General features: G+C 34.8%; 1 protein-coding gene and 1 non-coding gene across 7 annotated transcripts in view; both read right to left on the bottom strand.

Moving 5' to 3' along the window:
• EPS8 (EGFR pathway substrate 8, signaling adaptor) overlaps positions 1 to 24,439 on the bottom strand; it is a 212,970-nt gene that overhangs the window by 53,209 nt on the left and 135,322 nt on the right. For 5 of the 6 annotated variants that reach the window (XM_063639634.1, XM_055280528.2, XM_055280529.2 and 2 more), the window contains 5 exons: positions 16,481 to 16,560; positions 14,841 to 14,917; positions 3,983 to 4,050; positions 2,807 to 2,968; positions 2,530 to 2,679 (listed from right to left, as the gene is read on the bottom strand). In XM_063639634.1, coding sequence (XP_063495704.1) covers positions 2,530 to 2,679; positions 2,807 to 2,968; positions 3,983 to 4,050; positions 14,841 to 14,917; positions 16,481 to 16,539 — 516 coding nt within the window. In that variant the 5' untranslated portion in view covers positions 16,540 to 16,560. Of the gene's footprint in view, positions 1 to 2,529; positions 2,680 to 2,806; positions 2,969 to 3,982; positions 4,051 to 14,840; positions 14,918 to 16,480; positions 16,564 to 24,439 lie in introns of those variants that run through there. The other variant, XM_063639635.1, reaches the window with a different exon arrangement.
• On the bottom strand, positions 4,834 to 4,937 carry LOC129483598 (U6 spliceosomal RNA). The gene has a single exon (XR_008658120.1). It is a non-coding gene; the product is annotated as a U6 spliceosomal RNA (small nuclear RNA).

Here is a 24,439-nt window from a genome sequence, read left to right as displayed (position 1 = left end):
TCCCACACATAGAACAGAGTTCCTTCCCTTTCTCATCCTCAAGATCCACTAGACACCCATTAACCCAGCAAAACAAATCTTTGAGTTTAAGGCAAATCTACTACACCCATGAGATAAATTCCAACACTAAATTGTACCCCTTTGGGTAACCACTTTATTTTGTCACTTCAGGTAAAAGTTAACTTTCTGCAAACAATTAACTTTTCCAATACTTTTCCAGAACATTTAGTTAGATTTTTCTTGGGGATCAATGTGAGATTAGCAGATACGAAGTTTTTGTTTGGTTGCAAAGTTTGTTTAGAGCCAGTGATTATTACTCTATATTAGAATGTTGATGAGATGCACCATCTATGTTTGTGCCTCCTTGTTCTCTATAATGTTTTCTCAAATATGTATGTTGTATTTATTTTACAGTAAGCATCGATAATCATAAAATTTTAGAAATGATGGGATATTTACAAGAGCATCTCATCGGTTCCTTCTAATTAATAAAACTGAGGAGTACCTGTATGAAAGGGCCTGGCCAAGGTCACATTGCTAGTTAAATGAGAGTGCCAATGCATCCCAGTCCAGTGTGACTTCCTAAGAGCATTTAGTTTCAACAAGACATTACAAACATCATGTCCAAGGCTTTCTGTTACATAGGATACTAAAACTGAAGATGAAAAGATATTTAATTAAAAATAATTATTTTTTAAAAACCCAAAACAAAAACTGAAGATGCCTAGGAATCTTCAACTTCTTATGCTGGGGCTATTATATTTCTAAGAAAAATTTTACTGCAAAGGTGGGCAGGAGCATTGCATGAAGTCCTATAATAAAGAAAATTTAAAAATCAAAAGCAATATTGCACAATGAGCCATATAAAAGAAACTGCATTTTTCATTGCCTTTATATTTTTAACCAGCCAAGCGAAAAATGTCTCATATGTGGGTATGAAACTAATGACTAAATGCATATAGTGCTTAGTGGTATGTGAGCTTTTGGGGTTAGGACAAAACTATATTCAGTAAATATATTTTGAATCCATTATCATTACCATTCCATATCAAGTAAAGCAAGCCATTTGTTCCCAACTTAAAATCCAGAAACTTTTCACAGCATAGTAACTTTTAGCTCCCAGGGGGCTTTTTAGAACACAGATACAAACATCAAATTTGAAATGTTTTTTAACTTAGGCCTCTGGTTTATAAAATGTTTGAATTAAATTTCACTATATTTTTAAAGCAAAATATTCCCTTTAATATTTATTGATTGAATATATCTAACCTTACAAAAATTATAATATACTATGACTTTCAAAAGGCACTATACAAAAATCTGATGAATATCACTTACACAAATTACCTAAATGCCAGTTCTTTTAGAAGAAGATTTTTAGAAAGTCATCTATGACGTAAATTGAAATTAGAAGAAAATTACAAAATACAGTTTACAGTCAATCTTACTTTATCTATCATCTTTAAATGTCAAAAAATACAGAAAAGATCAAGTGACTGTGCTAATCTCCTAGAATTTCTTTATAAAATAAAATTACATGGATATTTTATAATATATCATCAAAATGTTAAATCACTGCTTTGGCAAAGTACAAATTAACACAAAATGATTTCTCTTTTAAAGAGAACAACTCAAGAAATAAACACATTCAAGGTTGAAGATAACTTCTAAGGTCCAATAAAGCATCACAAATTATAATCATTTGAAATTACACTGTACTTTGAAATAGAAACTTTCAGGATATAGCCTGTTATTAGTGGCTCAACTATTTTCACATATCATTTGGGAATTACAAATCCTGAGCAATGATTCAAGTCACATAATTAAATGGTGAACTTTAAATCAATATCGTGGGAAATGTCTAAGTACTTCATTGCAGTAATCCATGCTATGTCATTAGTGCAGAATAAATTAGAATTACATGATTATTTACTGTCCACAAAGCATGATTTCTGAACAATCAATTTTTAATTATAAGTTTAAGGCATTTGATGTGAATTTAATATATTATCTACCCTTTAAAAAAATAAACAGAATGCATCTTATTTTTAAGAGACACAGTCTCACTCTGCTGCCCAGGCTGCAGTGCAGAGGGGCGACTATAGCTCACTGCAATCTCCAACGCCTGGCTCCAGAGATCTTCCTCCCTCAGCCACCTGAGTAGCTGAGACTACAAGTGTGTACAACCACATCTAGCTAATTTTTAAAACCTTTTTAGTAGAGACTGGGTCTTGCCATGTTGTCCAGGCTGGGTTCAAACTCCTGGCCTCAAGCCATCTTACAGCCTTGGCCTCCCAAAGCACTGGGATTACAAGTGTGAGCTACTGATTTTATTAACATCACCCGAATTTCTTTATTTACTTGCCAAGGAAATCATAGGGAAGATACTAAGGTATTTGTTTTCCTCATGAGATTCTCAGAAACTAAAAATCTAGTACCTAATATCCAGATATATTATCAAAACAGGTAATTCAAAAGCTGCCAGAACATCTGCTTAAAGAGGAAACAAAAATTTCACCATTCTTTTACCTTAACCTCATCACACTGGAAAAGGTGAAGATCTGGCTTGTTCTGGGTTGGCTCTTTGCACACCAGGGCAAGAACTGAATCATAGCTGCATGAATGCATCACAGCTTGGCAGTGCTGGATTGTGTTTAAAGGAAAATTCTCCAGTTCATTCTATAAATAAAGTGAACATTTTATTCTGTCAAACTTCCACCCATTTTCAAACAATCTGAAGTGATTGTAAACATTAATATTTGTGGAGTTTCTTGAAAATAAAATAGTATAAATTTTACACACTTGCCTTTGATTCTAAATCAATCAGGCTCACAGCTCTGTCATCCACTTGAAGAATCATATCTTGAGTCCACACTTTGCCCTTGGCATCAAGCAATTTCAATTTCCTTATTCCATCATCAACAGTGATCATAGCATCTTTCCGATCCAGGACAAAGGTAGTCAAGTGCTTACGATTGGCAAAAAGGAAAGAGATTTATAACACATACAACCTCTTAGTATACATTTTCCAAAAGAAAATCAAATTAACCTGAGGTCAGCTAGCAGAGAACGACAAACACAAAGTACTCTTAAAACTTCATGACTGTTTTAATAAGAGAATAAAGCCAACCAAGGTTTTTTTTGAATAGAAGAAATGGTGTTTTGACTCATAAGACACCTGAATCTGTTTCATACTGAGCTATGTTATAAACATGACATTAAAACAAATTCTTAACAGCTTAAATAATATTCTTTTAAAATAATCTTTCCCCTATTTGACACTCTATTATGGTTATTTAAATGCTGAACCTAGCAGCATTTAAACAGCAGGCTATCTGTATGGGAGCTTCAAAACTATGGACACTGATTGTAGCAACAGCACAATTCTAGTCTATAGGAATTGTCAAACTATTCAATCCACTAAAACCACTTACTGAAACAAAACTGTTTAAATTTGATTAAGCATGCTTGAGATAGGTAGAAAACTGAAAATAAGAGCAATTTAAAAATTACTTCCCTGCTTAAATATTTTCTATTATAAGCAGAGGTCAACTAGATAAATTCCAATCAAGAGCAAATATCTTAAAAGAGGGCAAAAACTAAAAAAGAACCATTATTTAACTAGAACTGGTAATAACTTTAGTTAAACTAAAAACTAAATTGCTCACTGAAACTGGCAAAGGCTTAATTTCAAGAAGATTCTATAGTACAAAGTAAAAGCCATTATCCTATTTTAAGTGAAATAAGACTGGCAATGATAAATGGGTAGTAGTTATGATTTTAAATAATTCTTTATGAAAATAGACCACAGACTAACAAGATACTTTATGTGTAATATCTGTTTTAAAAAATCTAAACAAAAAGGTCAATGCAACTTAAAATACATCATAAGAATGAAATAAAACAGAATTCTGATTTAACTTCCAATTTTTATGTTCCTCAAGGGTCACTCTAAATACTAGCAAAGACCAAAGCATCTTACTTCAACACGGTATTGAGATATATCTGACACACTGCTGACACTGTCCCGTGCATAATTCTTCCTTTGTTCTGAAAGAGAAATTGAAAAAGCCATGATTTGTCCCCTAATAGACTGAAGTTCATATATTGGTATCATGTGGCTATCTCTAAAACTAGTCTATCTCACATATAAATACAGTAGCTGACAAGTTGCCATTGTGTGGTGTATCTGAAAACACACATTATTCGCAGTAAATCTAAAAACCACAAGAAAGTCTAAACAACAGGCAAGAACAATTTGATCCACTATCCATTTTTAGAATTCCAAAGGTTAACAAGAGTATAAATATTATAAGAAAAAAAGTTGTTTCATCTAAAGGTTTTATTTATCAGTCAGGGACCTACTGTTTGACAAATCGATTACAACTGGCTTATAAATTTCATCTGTTACTGCACTGATATCAAAACATAATTGCAAATATTGTCATAGATACTGTATTATATGAGTTAGACTACATTATTAAAATAATAGGCACTACAAGGAACATCTCCTTTTGCAATATCCAAACTGGGATAGTGTTAGAGGAGATTTAAAACATGATTCAATCACATGGCTTGCCATTAAATATTAACAGTTTTCACACATCTACAGAACACACAAATGTGATACTTAGAATTATAAATATAAGCTGATAGGAAAAATAAGAAAGTCAGGTAGAAAGTTATTGCACCAAACTACTTAAAAAGCAAAAAGAAACCTTTAATTTTCTTTTCTGAAATGCTGCAAAACCAAAAAAAAAACATTAAAATATAAAATGTATGTTGGCAATATTTGGTATTTGTTACTCTCTTTTTAAAATTTGTATTATTTATTAAAATATGGAACACTTCATGAATTTGCGTGCCATCCCTGCACAGGGGTCACGCTAATCTCTGTATCATTCCAATTTTAGTATATGTGCTGCCAAAGCGAGCACTATTTGTTACTTTTCTAATCAAGCAACTTGCTTATTTGTAAATTCAGAGTTGCCCTATTTCTTCTAAACAGAATGCTATGATGAAAAATAACTTTGAGAGGGAACTATAAGATGTATTGTTCCAGCTTCAGCTCTGTCACTAAGTAGGAAACTAAATTTGGGCAAGAAACTTAATACCCTGGGTCTCAGCACCCTTACTGTAAAATAAAAGGATTAAACAAGGTCAAACCTAAAGGCCTTTAAGCCATTAACATTCTGACATATAGATATACCTTAGCTTTCCCAACAACCTATTTTTTGTAAATGTAAACCTATTTCTTTTAGTTAGTATAGATATTCTATAATAGATAAGTTGTTTGGAAAGTTCTGCTGAACATAAAAGCCGAGCAAGTACAAAAATATAAAGTGCATATGTACATATGCAGACTCAGAATATTAACAGAATTTTAAGAAAACTTAATAAATTTTCATTTTACAACACATATGAATGTAACTTTTCATTTATATTTACTTTTAAAATTTAGATTAAAATCTCCATATCCTTGTATCAATATTACTCTGATATTTCAATACATTCCATTTTTGCTTTTGCAGCATTAAAATTAATTAATAAAAACAGATGCACTACAAAATTCACTCCGTGCTACCTTTCTTTTTTTGTTTGGATGATGACCTGAGGAAGTATGATCCATCTGGTCCTACCAAAATAATGTCATCAAAAAGAAAGATCTGGTTTCACCTAAGATTTTCTCTCCCAATATAACAAAACATAAACCTTCACTTACATGACTGTATTCTACATATTTTTAAAAAGTGAACGACCGTGATTTTTCTGATTAGTTGTTGAGGATTAATCAGTGTGAGATATTGACACATCGATAATTGTCCTTGTGACAGCCGTTATGACCCTTGTAATACAATATATAATTCAGGAATATATTTCACAAAACCACATCTTAGAAATAATCACTATTTCAGAGTCACTGGTTCACCATATTCTAACACAACTGCCCATGATAGGTTCAGAGCAGGAAGGTTCTGCTTGCTTTGATCTGACCTTAGGACAGAAAAGAAATGGCAGTGGTAGCCATGACACCCAGTCATAATATGGCAGCTCCTGGATGTTCAAATGCTTTGTCTTTCAGGTAACTTACTGGCAAATACAACACTTGAAGATCTGAAATACTGTGTGTTTCTATTTAGATATTCTCATCATGAAGTATTAAGAATTTATCCCTGACCTCCCGATTTCCTAACCCATAGTTTCCTAATCCCACAGAAACATAATTTACAGAAATGAGAAGAAAAACTATGTGATAGCATTTTAAACAGTATGACATTAACAGATCACTCCGATTGCCTAGAAGATATGGTGTCATTTCTAATATTCCAAATTAAGAATCCACTTTAGGAATTCCTAAGCTGCTTTCTCTCCTATGTTGTACAATAAATAAGTTGTATAAGAAACTACCTTTTAAAGATCATAAAAATGTACAAATGCCATAAATGGACTTATAAATAAACTAGTAGTTCCAGTGATTTTTAAGTCAATCCATAAACAAAGGTTAATATTAACATTTTAATAGGCAATTTTGAAAGACATTTCCTAAAAGGCAATTATAATACATTTCTTTTTTATGAGAATCACATGAATTCACAAGAACTAGTATAAATAGTAATTAGGCTCCGAAGCCAGAAATCTCACCAAAGCCTTAAAACAGTATAAAAAGCCTAACTGAAATCTCTCAACACTACTCAAGATGAATCCTCTAATGAAATTCACCACTTTTGCTAACAGTGGTTCTCATCCTTGGCTGCATGTTGGAATGAACTTTATAAAACAGTGTGCAACTCATCTACTATATACTATCTCTTCAAGCAGAACATTTTCCTTTCCAAATTAAGAATGTAAATATGGTCAAATGGTATATTAAATAATAAATTCATGAATAAATATGGCAGTAGGGTTTTAGGTTTCTAGTAGTACAAGCTGCTCAACTCCTAACATAAGACTAAGTCTATTTCCCTCCTATTCTGGCCCCTGCCTCTCTTTCTCTCTCAGAATCAGTTAGAGGTAGGATGAAACTTACTTGCCTATAGAACCACTGGTTGTGTTTCACTATTTTGCCTATTAGCTTTTATGTCATGGTCCAGAATGTACAACTCCAAACAGACAGAATTACATGAATTCAGTAACCAATGATGAAAAATCTTTACATACAATTTTATTATATACTATTGCAAAAATTGATATTCAACTCCCAGATCAGAAATACTAAATTTAGGTTTCATTTAATTTGTTAATTAGTTAAACTACAAGTATAAAAAGCATCCAGGTCTTGGTATTTACACTTAATTCCCTTTCACCTGCACTGCTGTTTATGCATAATATAACATTTGAAACAGCTAATATTCAGAGATACAGCTAATATTTAGAATTTTTTTTCTCTTTCTCTAAAAACAAAAATGTTCCTTAGAGAGTAAGGATTTGGCCATTAACAAGAAAAAAGTAACATAAAAGCAACTGCTGAGTATTCCTCTCTCTAAATAAAACAATGGGCTAGAACTCGTATTACTTTATACTTACAAAAACTTTCAAACATAGTAAGGGAGAATTCCTTTCCCACTAGCTTAGTGTCTAAGTATATTTATTCCGTAGAGGAGAGGTGCTTAATGGGAATCAGTGAGGAGCACTGAGTGATAATTACAAGCTCTCAATATCAGGCAACTATAATCACCGTTTGACAAATGAGTATCCGAACCAAGATATCATTATGAAAAATAAACAAAATCATTTCTTTAAAACTACATTAAGAACTAATTTTATTGGCCTGTTCAACAAATTATTAAAATGGCTGATTCCACGAGGTAAAAAGGACTTTTAAAATTTTCAGCTAAGTTGGGAAAACTGCCAAACTGTCTTTTTGAGTCAACTGCTCTGCCACATTCTATCAAGCTGAATTTTTGACTCAAACATTTAGCTCCATTTCCTGATACTATTTAATGAATTAGAAGCCATTTACATCTTAAGAATTTAAAAAAAAAAAATTTTGTTCTGTAAAAAAAAAAAAAAAAAGATTTCAATGTTTTCTCTAAGTAAAATACACACTGTAAATAATAAGGATGGGCAAAAGAGAAATGGGTTTTAACTCTTAAGTGCTACTTGAATGTGTAAGAAATTGCTTGGGCTTTAATTATAACAATTCAACATAGAGACTAGCTCCAAACCAAGATCAGGAGATAGACAAGAAGAGAAAGAAAGCTAGGTATGAAAAGGACAACATATGGAATGGATATGTGTTAAGAAAAATTCAGGAACACTGCTACAAAAGAGTTGAATCAAGCACTGTGTAGAACTAAAGTTTATAGTAAACCCAATTATACAGAAATTCACCATGCAGTTTATAGGTTACTTATACTCAATTCTTACCAACACCTCCTTGAGAAGAAAAAACAAAGATGGAAAAACAGAAATATATTTTCCTACTTGTTAACATCACAAAGCAGTTTAAACTTAAGGTTAAAATAAGACTTAAGGCCAGGCATGGTGGCTCACACCTGTAATCTCAGTACTTGGGAGGCCCAGGGAGGCAGATCACTTGAGGTCAGGAATTCAAGACCAGCCTGGCCAACGTGGCGAAAGGCTGTCTCTATTAAAAATACCAAAATTAGCCAGGTGTGGTGGCACACTCCTATAATCTCAGCTACTCAGGAGGCTGAGGCAGGAGAATTACTTGAACTAGGATGTGGAGATTGCAGTCAGCTGAGATTGTGCCATGGCACTTCAGCCTGGGCGACAGAGCGAGACCCTATCTCAAAAAATAAAAATAAAATGAGACTTAAAAGGAGTACCTTTCTATCATACTGACCCAATATTATTTGTCCTCCCAATAATAAAATCTCAAAGTTAACTGTAGGTGTTGATAATGACAACAAAATATTACTAATTGGTAATTCAATGAAATGAGTTTTCTAGAGATAAAATGACTTTAAGCAGTTGGTAATTTATGAAATGATCACATTCCAAATTAAGCAATATCTAATTTAAAGAGAAGTTACCTTTCTGGAAAGTCCAGCTATTCAGAACATAGCATAATACCCACACTTAAATAAATGAAGTCCTCTGAGTGTTTGTTAGAGATATTACCACGTCTATACATTAACACGTGCATATTTTAACATACAGACTCTAGTGGAAAAGACTCTCTTGGCTGGGCACAGTGGCTCATGCCTGTAATCCCAGCACTTTGGGAGACGGAGGTGGGCAGATCTCAAGGTCAAGAGATTGAGACTATCCTGGCTAACACAGTGAAATCCCATCTCTACTAAAAATACAAAAAAATTAGCCAGGCGTGGTGGCGGGTGCCTGTAGTCCCAGCTACTCAGGAGGCTGAGACAGGAGAATGGCGTGAACCCAGCAGGCAGAGATTGCAGTGAGCCGAGATGGCGCCACTGCACTCCAGCCTGGGCAACAGGGCAAGACTCTGTCTCAAAAAAAAAAAAAAAAAAAAAAAAAAGACTCTCAAGTCCCCACTTAGAACCTATTTACTAAGAACATTTTTTATCTAGTTTCCCAGCCTATAGATATCAGAAGCCATGCTAGAAGCTCACATGTTATAACAACATGGAAAAGGGACAGGCTTGAGACCCAGTCACATGGAAAAAGCAGCCCTAAATATTCAAAAGGGAGATGAATCTGAATGATTTGGTGTAAAGGTAAAGAGTGCAGTCCCCGAGTTTCACAGTGCATAAGCTAACGTGCACACACATGATCCTTTGTCACCAAGAAGAGATTACAGCCGCCACACCAAAGGGAAGGGAATATTTAATATACTTTACAGTATTTCCCTTAAAAACAATTTTAAATTTTAGTGCTTAAAGGCTTTGACAAACAGCCCAGTTGGAAAAAAATATAAAATTTCCAGTATTCTGATAACAGTAGCTAAATAAAATGTTACTGTTATAACTGGAGGAGAGAGAAATTAATATTTATCTTCCGAAGTTAGTGTTATGGTGTCAGTGACGATAATGATGCAGTCTTTCACATGCTGGCTTGGAAATTTCTTGTATGATAATTTAAAAATGGCAAAATCGAGTTACTAAAATGGCAGCGTATTTTCACTATTTTCCTTGAATAAATTAATATGTCCTCAAATAAGCAAATTTATTGTCATATACAAGCATAGTTCACAATACAATTACACCATTTATAAAAAATATTTCTAGAGCATTATAGGGAGTGATATATAGAATATAAGTTTTAAAATATAAAAGTCACCTCTTGATTCTGTCAAAATATCACTATAATTAATTGTCTAACATCATTTGGAGGTAATATCAAAATATTAAATTTGAGAATCTTGATGAATCTGAGGACCCAGGACAGAAAGTGACTCTCCAGTACCACTCCCCATTCCCATGATGGCGTCATTACTTCTGTTTTCTCATATAAACTTACCACAGAATTATTATCATTTTTATTTTATAAATGAGGAAACTGGGGCCAATCATTTGTGAAAGACAGCAGCCATTTGGTAGCAGTACCATGATTCAGATCCTCTGGCCTCCAAAACCCCTGCTGCCTTTCCAAGCACATTCAGTAGAAGCAATCCAGGAGGCCCACTATGGTGTCAGACCTGAAAAGTGTTCTCACGAAAAACTGCATGAAACTTCAGAGTATCTAGACTGTGGTCAGTGCATAAAAAACAGTGTGAACATTCATGTTCCAGTGCACAAAACAGTATCCTCCTATTACAAAGATGTTCATGTACCACCCATGAAGGCAAATTAATTCTTGGAAGATGATTTCAACTCGTTTAAAATTGTAAAAGGATAAATTTTACATAAGATGCATCAACTGTGAGAAAACAAACTATATCACAAATCTCTTCTTTACTAAATTTCCAATTAAGAAGAGACACTGCCAGCCCACACTGTTTAAGTTGCAGATGTGGTTTCTTTCTTCTTTGTGTCTAATACCCACCACTGTCTCTCAACACACCACACAAAACACACACATAGTGCCCTCCCTCTGAGAGTTCTCAGAAAATGCCTGTGGAATGAATGGACAGATGGATGAATGACAAGGGAGAAATATGTTCACGTTTTGAAGATACATATAATCTCTTCTTGGTGACAAAGGATCATGTGTGTGCACATAAGCTTATGTGCTGTGAAACTCGGGGGCTGCATTCCTTACCTTTACACCAAATCATTCAGATTCATCTCCCTTCTGAATATTTAGGGCTGCTTTTTCCATGTGGCCGGGTCTCAAGCCTGTCTCTTTTCCATGTTGTTATATCATGGGTACTTCTAGCATGTGATAACAGACGCTATACATAAGTTAAAACTATGCAGACTGGGATGCTAAACACTCCCAAAGCTACCTAAAAAAAAACTTCAACTAGAATCTGTTTATTGCAAAGCTATCTTCAAAGCATGAACATATTTCTCCCTTGTCATTCATCCATCTGTCCATTCATTCCATAGGCATTTTCTGAGAACTCTCAGACGGATGGTACTCTGTGTATGTCTTTGTGCGGTGTGTTGAGAGACAGTGGTGGGTATTAGAAACAAAGAGGAAAGAAACCACATCTGCAATTTAAAGCCATCTTACTTCTAAGCCCAATCCATTGCTAAGACTTCTCTCTTCCCTATAAATGCTTCTTGGATTTGCCCCTTTCAATCCATTTATTTCTATCTTGTTGTACCTATACACTGCTCATTTTCATTACAGTATACAAAATTGTTACTTTGTAATCAAGTTTTAAGTTATGTGACTTTGATAATCATCTAACTTGAAAAGGGAACCTCACTTTGCTTTATATGTAAAAGGGGGAAAATAAAAATTTATTGCTTAAAAGCTAAAGATTTTCCAGGCTGGTCTCAAACTCCTGACCTGAGGTAATCCACTTGCCTTGGCCTCCCAAAGTGCTGGGATGACAGGCATAAGCAACCCCGTCTCTACTAAAAATACAAAAATTAGCTGGGCATGGTGGCATGCACCTACAGTCCCTGCTACTCTGGAGGCTGAGGCAAGAGAATCGCTTGAACCCAGGAGGCGGAGGCTGCAGTGAGCCAAGATTGCACCAATGCACTCTAGCTTGGACAACAGAGCAAGACTCTGTCTCCAAAAAAATAAACAAACAAACAGAAAAAAAAAGTAAGATTTTTCAATCCTTGGATCTAAGATTTTATAAAGTTGCTTCTAATACAATATAAACATTAAAATTTACAGGTGAGTTCTATTTTCTTATTTCTTAGCTCTCTGACATTAGATTTTAGATCTGTGGTATCTGTGAGAGGATTAATACTCTTTCTCCTTATTAAAAGTCTTTAGGCTAGGCTATTATTAGGTGTCTAATTTGCCATTTTACTTAAATCTCTGATTCACTTATTTCCATCCATATTCATCAAATTCATCCTCAATATTACTACCAGAGTGAGCCAGAACAAATCTGACCTATTACTATCCTGATTAAAACACATCAAAGGCTGCTCATTCATTGTAAACAATGCCTAAATTCCTTAGTATAATTCTTCCCAATGTGGTCTACGTTCATTTTTTCAATCTTATTTCCCAATGCACCACCATGCACTCTCCAGTTAACACCAAATTGCTTGCATCTGATTAGCTCATTACACTCATTCTGCAAGTATTTTCTGAACATAAATTATATATTAGCCACTATGCCAATAAGCACAGGAAATCCTGAAGTGAACAAGACAAATATGAGCCACCTTCACAGCATTGATAGTCCCATTTAAAAGGGTTTCATACTGTCTGTAGCATCCTCCGACCCCTGAAATTCTGAAGAACACAATATAACTTTCACAGCTCAGCTCAAGGCTCAATTCCTCTATTAAATCCTTTCTGACCAGCCCTCACCACTGCACCTCCTACACACTACCATCTAAGCACATTTAGCCCTTTATTGTAACAATGTGTTTACTAGTCTATTGCACTAAAATGGCACATAGGCAACAGCCATCTCTTAGTCATCTTTGAAATGAATGAAAGCACATAGAAATAAAGACTATGAAGATCATGGCATAGCATACCTAATAAATACTGCACTTAATAAATATCTGTCTACAAATGAAAGACTGAAGGAATTATTTTATTCTTATCAAAAAAAATCTCTTTTCTGTTATCCTCAAGTTATTCTCCAGACTATAAGTCCCTTAAAGTCAGGGATCATATATTGTTGGTCCTGTTCTGTACACGTATTAATGACAAAATATTTATTGAATACATTCTCTAGATCTACAATTCATAACTATTAGACCACGGTAACAATGTCACAATACTTAATAAACTGAAACCAACAATAATCAGATTAATAAGGCTATAAAAAGTATAGGCACGTATGGTATTAAATCCATTTTATGAATGTCTGATTTCAGTGATAATGCCAATTCACTAAGAATATAGGTAGAAAAACAATCACAAAACCTTAGAATTGTTTATTCTTACAACAGCCAAGAAGTTGCAGATCTAGATAATGTAAAAAAGAATTCCACAATTTAGAAAATGCTGTTGGTTCCTATAGTACATAATAATGATAATATCAACAATAATAATAGCAAACACATACAGTGTTTTCTACTTGCCAAGAACAGTTCTAAGTATTTTGCATGTACTAACTTATTTAACGCTCACTTCAACCCTGTGAGATACCTCCATTACACAGATAAGCAAAATTAGGCACACACAGGTAAGTTAATTTGCCCAAGATCACTCAGATAATAAATAACTGAATTTGAACCTAGGAAGTCTGGTTCCAGAGTCTTTGCTATTAATCACAATATTATTCTCATTCTTTATTTTTACACAATAAAAGTGTCCATCCAGACCCTATACAAATACATGCCATCCTAAACATATGTGGCAAATTTCAGGAGTCCTTGACTTCTTGTTACTTATGACTTTTTTTTTTATTATTATACTTTAGGCTTTAGGGTACATGTGCACAATGTGCAGGTTTGTTACATATGTATCCATGTGCCATGTTGATTTCCTGCACCCATTAACTCGTCATTTAGCATTAGGTATATCTCCTAATGCTGTCCCTCCCCACTCCCTCAACCCCACAACAGTCCCCGGAGTGTGATGTTCCCCTTCCTGTGTGGCACTATTCACAATAGCAAAGAGTTGGAACCAACCCAAATGTCCAACAACGATAGACTGGATTAAGAAAATGTGGCACATATACACCATGGAATACTATGCAGCCATAAAAAATGATGAGTTCATGTCCTTTGTAGGGACATGGATGAAACTGGAAAATATCATTCTCAGTAAACTATCGCAAGGACAAAAAACCAAACACTGCATGTTCTCACTCATAGGTGGGAATTGAACAATGAGAACTCATGGACTTCTATTTTATATCTGAAGTGTAAAAAAATTGTATGTTTATGTGAGACAATCCAGAGAGGGCAATGGGAGTAAGATCAGGGGAAAAGCATAATTATTTTGCAGTGCATAAAGAAATTATGTAACGGCTATTAGATATATTGTAACAATACACCCCAAATTCAAGAGCTATGAGGAAAAAGTTCTGTCACCTGTTAGCCCACCACCAACTAGATCAGTCACAAAGATCAACAAACATTATTACAAGTAGTAAACGGGAAAAGCCACCGAGGGCATTGGCGCCATGCATAGGACTTTTGAAAGCACTGCAATACATTTCATCTGTAGTTCTAAGATGTACAACAGCAAGCAGAGTTCATGCCTTTGGTAGTTTTTATAAAAACTCTTCTTTAAAATAATCCTGATTTAGCTATCAATGCCTCATTCCAAACAATATTAAGTGTGTGCATTCAAACCATGAGTTTGAAAATGTAATTTGTAAAAAGTGGTTAGAAACAGAATTATATCCTATCAAATAAACCTACCGTAAAGGGCCTTTGCACTTGTTTTTGAACCATGTTCTCTGTCCATCTGGGAAAAGGTAGGTGATGATCCGTAGCCACTGTAATAATAATAATAACAAAAAAGGTCATTGTGTTGGGTTAAAGTCCAATATAACTAATAGAAACTAAACTAGGAAATAAAAATTCCAATGCACTATAATCACCATGTGTTTAAAAGAACATACTGATGGCCAGGCATGGTGGCTCACGCCTGTAATCCCAGCACTTTGGGAGGCTGAGGCGGGCAGATCACCTGAGGTCAGGAATTCGTGACCAACCTGACTAACACGGAGAAACCCCATCTCTACTGAAAATACAAAATTAGCCGGGTGTGGTGGCACATCCCTGTAATCCCAGCTACTCAGGAGGCTGAGGCAGGAGAATCGCTTGAACCCAGGAGGTGGAGGTTGCAGTGAGCCGAGATAGCACCATTGCACTCCAGCCTGGTGACAGAGCGAGACTCTGTCTCAAAAAAAAAAAAAAAAAAAAAATTAGCTAGGCATGGTGGCAGGCACCTGTAATCCCAGCTATGCAGGAGGCTATCTAACCTCTTGCTAACTAATATGTTATGTGAAATAAATAGTGCTTTATTTGAATTTTACTCATTTTTTCAGTAAACATTTTTTTAAGACCCAAAACTTAGAAGAATAAGGACTATGGGAGGGGGAAACAGGGTGCTGTCAATAAAACAAGTACATAAAATAATTATAATAGAATGTGATATCTGGGTAAAACTAATAGATATGACATGTAAAATCAAAGAAGGACTAACTCTTTATCAACATATCTAAGAAAACTTTACTACCACATTGATACAAGCAGAATCTAAATGAATGGAAAGAAGCTCTATAAACAGGCAGAGAATCAAGTGAGGAAAAGATATGTGGAACTGACTCAAGAAATAGCACAGTGTCTGTGGAAAGATGCAGTTAATGTAACATTCGCAGAATAGACGAATGACTGGAGAAGCTGTGGCAGATTGTGGGCTTTTAGCATCATGACTAAGAATTACATTTTATTTTATTCTCTCAAAATAGTAAACATTACCTGTTATGAAAAAATGATGAGTAAAATATATACCACAATGGCCAATGTCAAATAGTAACATTAATCGTAATACATAAGACAATGGCCAATTAAGTCAGGGTTATGATTTCAAGTTATACCTGGACCCACTGGAATTATTTTGTTAGTTTGCCTGATCTTTTCTAGTTTTACACAGTGGTAAATAACTTGATTAGTTTATACTAAACGACATTTAACCCTTCTCAAATGCTTATATTTTACAAATAACAATAACAGAATGCACCACAGAAATTCAAAGCTCTGAAGTAGATTATATATTCAACCATGAAAAGCAATAATGCATAAAGTACTAGAATGAAACATCTTCCAAGTGTGAGATCAATATAATTATCATAAGGCTATTTACTTTACCATCTTATTCTTATCAGACATAGTAAACTTTTAATAACGTGTTGTAACAAAGATATTACATATTAATGAGGAATGAACTACTGAACTACACAACAAAAGTAATCTTTTCACTAAAAGTATAAAACAATTAAAATCACCAAATCGAATCCCCCCAAAACATATTAAATATAAACTTTTCAACTTACTTCATCTGAGATGGGTACATTCCAAAACTACTGGGATGATTAGAAATATGACCATTCATTGTGTCTTTCACTCGTGTGTTCTAAAAAAAGAAAGACACATAGATTAAAGGCAATAAAAAGGTCAAGACATCTCAGTTTCAAAAGTTATTCATTCAACAAATATGTGTTGCTGCCAAGAATTATAGTAGAAATACAAAGATAAAGATCTCCACCCTTAAAGAGCTCAGGCCCCAGAGGTATAGATGAACATTTAAACAAAGATCCAATTGGCATTTAAAATTAATATGCTAAAATTGTAAGCAAATTTAGGTGAACAAAAGAAAAATCTAAAATATAGTTCTGAGTCCTCAAAGCATATAGACATAATTCTACATTCTGCCCAAACTCATAATCAACTATCAATTTTATGAGATGTTACTTTTACTCTTCCATTATAAAAGTAATATAAACTCATTTAATTTAAAAAGTTGAGAAATACAGAAAAGTACAAAAGCAAAAAGTATCACCCAGAGCTCTATCGTTTACAGAGAACCAGGTAACAGTTAACTTGCAGTCTTTTTGCCTACAAGTGGTTTTCTTTCTGACCTTCCTTCTTTTATTTCTTCTTTCCTTCAAAGCACATTTGACAACATGTGCTTTGTCAAATGCACAAATGCACATGGATACCTCTTTTTTTTCAGGAAAGTTTTCATTTACACATTTCTTTTACTTTTCACAAGAATATAACTTTAAAAATCAGTATCAGATATTTAACCTCAAAAGCCATTTTTAAATCTATTTTACAGATTTAACAAAGTTCCTTCAAACAAGATAAATAATTAGTAAAACTTCGTCTTTACCAAATGGAATGGCCTTTTCTTTCTTCTAGATAACACTGCTGTACGCAGTTTATTTCTTTCCACTCCTGGATATTTGGTCCCCTCCGGGTTTTGTGTCACTAAGCTATCCTGGATCCTGTCTTATTTTTCTGACTTTTGTCTTTTCAAATATATTATATTACTATGTCCTCTCAATAACTGTGAGTTAGGCAGGACATACCCCAGCTTTATGGGCCAAGGGGGTGAAAGCATGAACAAATATTGATTATTAAGTTTCAGGTCCTGTGATGGATATTGGGACCACCAAAGTGAACCAAACAGACATGGTCCCAACTATAGGGCCAACAGTCTAGTTGGGGGGAACAGATAATGAATAAACGTAAAATTTTAAGTTGTACTTATTACAAAAGGAACATTCATCATAACATGGATGCATATAATAAGGGAACTTAACTCAGATTGGAAGAGCATAGAAAGCCTACATAAAGAAATAATATTCACGATCTGGTCACTTTGAGCTAATTCTTTCTCATTCTTCAGATCTCAGTTCAATCACAATGTCCTCAGGGGAAGATTTTACTGACCTTCCGGGATAGATAAAATCCCACTATCAGACACTCTCCATACTATAAACAATTTTTCAAAGCATTTATCACATTCGTAACTTTTCCTTTACTTAAATTAATACCTGACTCTTCATTAAACTCTTAGCCCCCAAAAGGCTTGAATTTTTGTTTGATGACTTCTGCTTTTCAAACAAGAAGAAGGGTACCAGGCACAGAATACGTGTTCATTAAATATTTATTCAAAGAAAGAAAGAAGGAAATCCATGTCCCACTCTTCAAAGAGTTTATTGTATTCTTAGGGAAACAAAGTTAATTCACGTAAAACAAATAGTAAGGAATGAAGTCCCAACATATGTAGCTCTATTTTAAACCTGCTAGAAGTTCGGAGAGGGAAAAGGCCATGAAGACTGTCATTACTTTCTGGAAGGGCTGGGACTTGACCCAGTTCTTTAAAAATGGATAAGAATGGCCCTCAAAACACTGGAATTTAATTCAAGTTTTCCTATCCACTGCTTAAAAGCAAATTTATAAATTAAGAAGCAAAGAAATATTGGCCTCTGCCCTATACATGCATGTACTTAGAAAATTACATGTATATTACATTGCTGTGCTCCATTTTTGTTGTTTTCCTTCTTCAGTTTATACTTAGATACAATCAGTGGTGTTCTGGTAAACCAATTCTCAGGGTGGGACAAGGCAGATGGCCTGATTTGTAGTGCTTATTGATTTCCATGGTATAAATGTTCCCACCATGGCCAATTTCAAGCAGTCAGTGGTTTGGCCTAATAGCTTACAAAATTCCTAAATTCTTCACAATTGGCTAAGGATCCAACTACAGCACATCATTACTACGTTCTATAATTTGGGCCAGAACAGAGGCCTGGAATAACATTATGGAACTAGAGATAGTCTGGAATTTTAACACTATTCCTGGCACTAATTGGGCTAGGAAAGTCAATTAAGCCTCTGTCTCAATGTTCTCGTCAGTAAAATAGAGATAATTCTTCGTCTTCCAAGCTCACAGTGCTAGTGTAAAGATGAAATGAGATAGACGGGCAAGTTTCTTCCAAAACTGGAAAAAAAAGAAGTGTTCTTTCAAAGCAAGCTGGTTCATTCAGTATATAAATTAAACCCCCAGGGTTTGTGCTGATTTTGATCTGGTTTGCGTTTTAAAACCACAGCAGCTGGTTTTAATGAAAAGTGATAGCCACAGCATCTCATCTTTTCATGTTTAATTCTTCAAGACAATCAAATAAATGCATGGTCTCTGTTTTGTTTTAAAAAGTGATCTGTTAGAATAAGAGAACATTAGAAAAGGGGATAGAAAATGGCAATTTGCTAAACTGAATTTTAAATATAGAAACTTTTTGTCATTTGGCAATCACAGTTTCACTGATCACGGTGGCTCATCTGGCAAATATGGAGGCTTTCAAATACCCAGTTTAAGCAATTGCAATGTATACCATGCAAAGGAAACAATTACAAATGTCTTCTTTTCCATTAGGCTTTTAAGACATACCCAGTTTATACCCATATACACCATATACACAATTTAAAATAATGATCAACTCTAACTGAAAAATTGTTTTTATTTTTACAAACTGTTAAAGCAACCTAAAAACTAAAGAGATAAAGGTTTTTTTAATCGCTTTTAAGTTTAAAGACTCACAAATGCAGTTAATCACACTAACTACATAATTCTACTGAAAGTATACACTAAAGCCATCATAATAGCTACCATCTACAGTTGGCTCTTGAACAAGAGGAGGTTGAACTGCAGAGTCCACTTATAAGCAAATTTTCTTCCACCTCTGCCACCCGGAGACAGCAAAACCGACCCCTCCACTTCCTCTCCCTCAGCCTATTCAACATGAAGACAACAAGGATGAAGACCTTCATGATGATCCACTTCTATTTCATGAATAGTGAACATATTTTCTCCTCCTTAAGATTTTATTTTCTCTAGCTTACTTTATTTTAGAATATATAATACATATACAAAATATGTTAATCAACTATTTGTATTATCTTAGGTAGACAGTAGGCTATTAGTATATGTTTTAGAGGAGTCGAAGTTATACACAGATTTTAGACTGAGTGGGGGTCAGCACCCCTAATCCCTGCGTTTGCTCAAGGGTCAGCTATATTTGATTTTAAGTAACAGCATCACTTTCCTTATGAAAACACTTTTAGTAAGTCATAGTTACTATAATTTTATCTTTATTTTCTACAGAAAATAAAATTCTTTGGCAATTAGAAGGATACAAATGATAAATTTCAGATCTAAGTTAAGCACATCAAAAATGTAACACACTATAATTTTCAAAAAGAAAGGAAATGGAATATATAAAAAATGACTGTAAGAAGAAATAAACAAGGCTATAAGGCTAACTCAGCAAATTAAATTTGTATTAGAAAGTTTTAAGACTCTCAAATATAAGTTTTAGATTCCTTTTACTTACTCTTGCTTACATCTCATATCAATTTTCAAATTGGTAGATGAGTATGTGGTCATGACTCGATGTTAGAAAACTACCTACCCAATCTTGCTGCCACATAATTAGTAACTCTCTGCATATTTAACTGTCCTTCAAATGACTTGTGTTCTCAGAAAATATCATAGATGTTTTTTATCTACAGAAGTGTGTTTTTGTGTGTTTGGATATGATATTGAAACATCTATGTCTAGGTTTCAATTTAATTTGATTTATGTAAGTTACAACCAAGTGAGAGGGGGGTATTATCATTACTTAGGATTTTCACTAAAAGATTAGTGAAACTTGGCCGGGCGCGGTGGCTCACGCTTGTAATCCCAGCACTTTGGGAGGCCGAGGCGGGCGGATCACGAGGTCAGGAGATCGAGACCACGGTGAAACCCCATCTCTACTAAAAATACAAAAAATTAGCCGGGCGTCGTGGCGGGCGCCTGTAGTCCCAGCTACTCAGAGAGGCTGAGGCAGGAGAATGGCGTGAACCCAGGAGGCAGAGCTTGCAGTGAGCCGAGATCGCGCCACTGCACTCCAGCCTGGGCGACAGAGCGAGACTCCGTCTCAAAAAAAAAAAAAAAAAAAAGATTAGTGAAACTTAATTTCTACCAATACTTTGTGACATTGTCTACCAATGATTTTGCTTCAAACATTAAAAAAATAATAATCTTCTTTAAACCTCTTAAATCATCACACATTCTGTCTCCTGCAGTGTCTTCTAGAGCAATCACATTTTAATATCTCTTACCAGTACCATTGGTAAAGATGGCACCATGTATTTTTCTATGTTATTTGTTCGAATATCAATTAACAAAGAATTTTTATGTGTGAATAAACTCAAAAAACTAATAAGGATATTAAGCTTTTGTAACAATAATGTCGTTAATGCCTGTGAAGGTATCACAATAATTTCTAGGCCATATAGAAGAACAGTATTTTCTCAACACCAGTATCCATGTAAATGGAGTAGTTTTATGCCTTTGAATCAACACAATAAAATCACTTAAAATACTTAACTTAGTTCCTCTTTCTTTATGACAAAATTCTTAAACTGTTTATAAATTAGAACATAATTTTGGGGAAAGTCTATGATCAAATCAGAATGTTGTTTGCTTAACAAGTGGCTGAAGAAAACTACTTATAACAAAATTTAATATGCAACTTTAGAAAGAACTACTTTAGCACTAATTATGTTTGCTATTGTGATGGATTTCATAGGAAGGCCTAATACAGAAAAGAGCCATAGATATATTCTAATACTACTATTGTATTTCCCCCCAATTCTTGTCTATTCCCTGAGTTGCTATGATGACATCATCAGCACACATGTACTACTGGATGCTATACTATACATGGAAATTACTAATATCTCAGTTCAAAATGTTGTTGATATTTTACTGACTTGGGAAACTGGTAATTTTAAAAAGAATCACTTCCATTTGTTGAGTTTTAACCCTGCATCAGGTATCATGCTAAATGCATTCTATTGTCTTAATCTTGACATTAGTTTTTGAAGGAAGTACTATTCTTCATTCTCATTTTATAGATGAAGAAATTGAAACAAAGAGACCGCCATTTGTGTGGTATTTTGAAACTTAATAAAAATCATATAGTGCCATGAATGACTGAAAAGTAATGTCTTATTTGCATCTAAGGTAAAATCATAGGCAGAAGTGAACACAAAGGAGAAAGGGAAAGAAAACATTTAATGAGCCCCCACTTCATAAGACATTTTACAAATATCACCTCACTTTATCCTTAAAACAACATTATCAGCTAGTTATTGGCTCTATTTTATGGGTGAGATGACAACCTCAAGGCGGTTAAGCCATTTGCCTAAGTGGTAATGATACGGAAGGGAAGGGAGTGGTCCCTTTAAATAATACAGAAGTGGGGAAGGGAAGTGCTGGGTAGAGGAAGGCGTGGTCGCTGGTTAGGGCTCTACCCCCATGGACCTAGATGAGGACAGGCATTTTTGTTTTCCTGTCCAAATGTTGCATTTCCCAAGACCACCCTGGCCTGCCACGCCCCCATCCTGTGCCTATAAAAACCCTGAGACCCTAGCAGGCAGGCACATAAGCAGCTGGACATTGAGAGGGGCACCAGCATGCTGCAGGCCACGGACCGGTGACCGGTAGAATGACGCGGAGTTTGGAGTTTAGCTGGGGCAGCCGGATCCAGGGGAAAACCATCTCCCTTCTGGCTCCCCCATCCGCTGAGAGCTACCCACTCAATAAAACCCTGCACTCATTCTCCAAGCCCACGTGTGATCCGATTCTTCTGATACGCCAAAAGCAATAACCCCAGGATACAGAAAACCCCGTCCTTGCAATAAGGTAGAGGGTCTAATTGAGCTGGTTAACAGAAGCTGTCTATAGACAGCAAAACTAAAAGAGCACCCTGTAACACACGCCCACGGGGGCTTCATCTGTAAACATTCACCCCTAGACACTGTTGTGGGGTTGGAACCTCACAGCCTGCCAGTCTGCTGCTCCCCTAGAGGTCTGAGCAGCGGGGCACTGAAGAAACAAGCCACACCGTCATTGCATGCCCTGCGAGGGGGACAAAGGAACTTTTCTTGTTTCAGTAACACAAGAAGCTAAAATTAGAAGCAGATCTCAAACTCTGATCTGACTGACTTATATTCCGTTTTTCTTCAATAAGTTACACCATTGTGTGATAGTTTGATCATTGTGTGCTTGCCAAAAGTTTTCAGTTTTATTCACTCTGATATGCAATTATATTCTTTATTCTAATCAACTCTTCTTAAAATAAGGCATTAAAAATGCTAGTTTTCGGAAAGGAAGAGTATTTACTGAGAAAACTAGGATTAAATATATTTTTAATGCTAAATATCCTTTTTCCATAACAGCACCACATGCTAAATTAGTACAGTTCAACATACTTTACAAAAGCAAACAGAAAAAGACCTACCAGGGCCTGACATAAACCAGCTGGGTGGGAAGATGGAAAAACATACTCTAAAAACATCTTTTTAAAAAGTTTTGTTTTGTTTTTAATTGACAAATAATAGTTGTATATATTTATAGCGTACAGTGTGGTGCTTTGATACATGTATAACTATGAAATGATTAAATCAGGCTAATTAGCATATCCAACACCTCAAATATTTATCATTTCTTTGTGATAAGAACATTTAAAACCCTCTCTGTTAGCTATTTTGAAATATACAAAACATTAGTATTAACTATAGTCACCGTGCTGTGCAATTGGTCACCAGAACTTATTCCTCCTAACTGAAACTGTACCCATTGTTAAGTGAAATAAGCCAGGCACAGAGATTTCACTTATATGCAGACTCTAAAAAAGTTGGATTCACGGAAGTAGAAAGTAGGATGGTAGTTAGCAGAGGCTGGGAGTTGGGGAAGGAGGTGGACCAGAAGAGGAGAAATGTTGGTAATATCATCTTCAATGAGACTGAAAAGCCTGAATTCAAATTTCATTCTGGTGTATTAAATGGCGTCTAAAAATAGTAAATCATAAAACATCACAGGTACAGCAAGAAGAGCTGTAACCCACGGATGAGATATAATATTTTAATATTTAACCATCCTGACACCACATGATTACCTTCCTCTGCATCACCTAGAGCAAAGGACATTAAGCAGCAAACAAAATACTGCAGGTGACTCACTGCATTTCCGTACAGCTCCTTAAGAGGATCAATCTTTTCTAAAATGTACAATATATCTTTATAAATGCTTACAAGCTACAAAGTGGAAAATGGTACCTTTAGGCAACTGCTGTACTGAATTCATCCCACTTTTCTAAATCATAAATACATCTCCCGAATATTACTACAAGTAAAAACTTAATTGTTAAACCACATGGGACTTTTTCAAAAACCATAAGAATTCTATTTTTTTAAAGGTTCACTAAATCTTTCTAGTGTATTATAATGCACATACACTGCCCCCAAACTACTTCTCATATATTTTATTGATAGTCACTATTTCTTATCTCAACTTCTTCTCTTCCTGCCTGCCATAATATTCTAACATTGACTGCTTTGATAAGAGAACACGGAGGTATTATATCTTATCAAGGATTATCCATTGTTTCAATTTG

The sequence above is a fragment of the Symphalangus syndactylus genome, chromosome 5, assembly GCF_028878055.3.
Source record: "Symphalangus syndactylus isolate Jambi chromosome 5, NHGRI_mSymSyn1-v2.1_pri, whole genome shotgun sequence".
NCBI classification, from domain to species: Eukaryota; Metazoa; Chordata; class Mammalia; order Primates; family Hylobatidae; genus Symphalangus; species Symphalangus syndactylus.
This window is presented reverse-complemented; position numbering and strand designations above follow the sequence as displayed.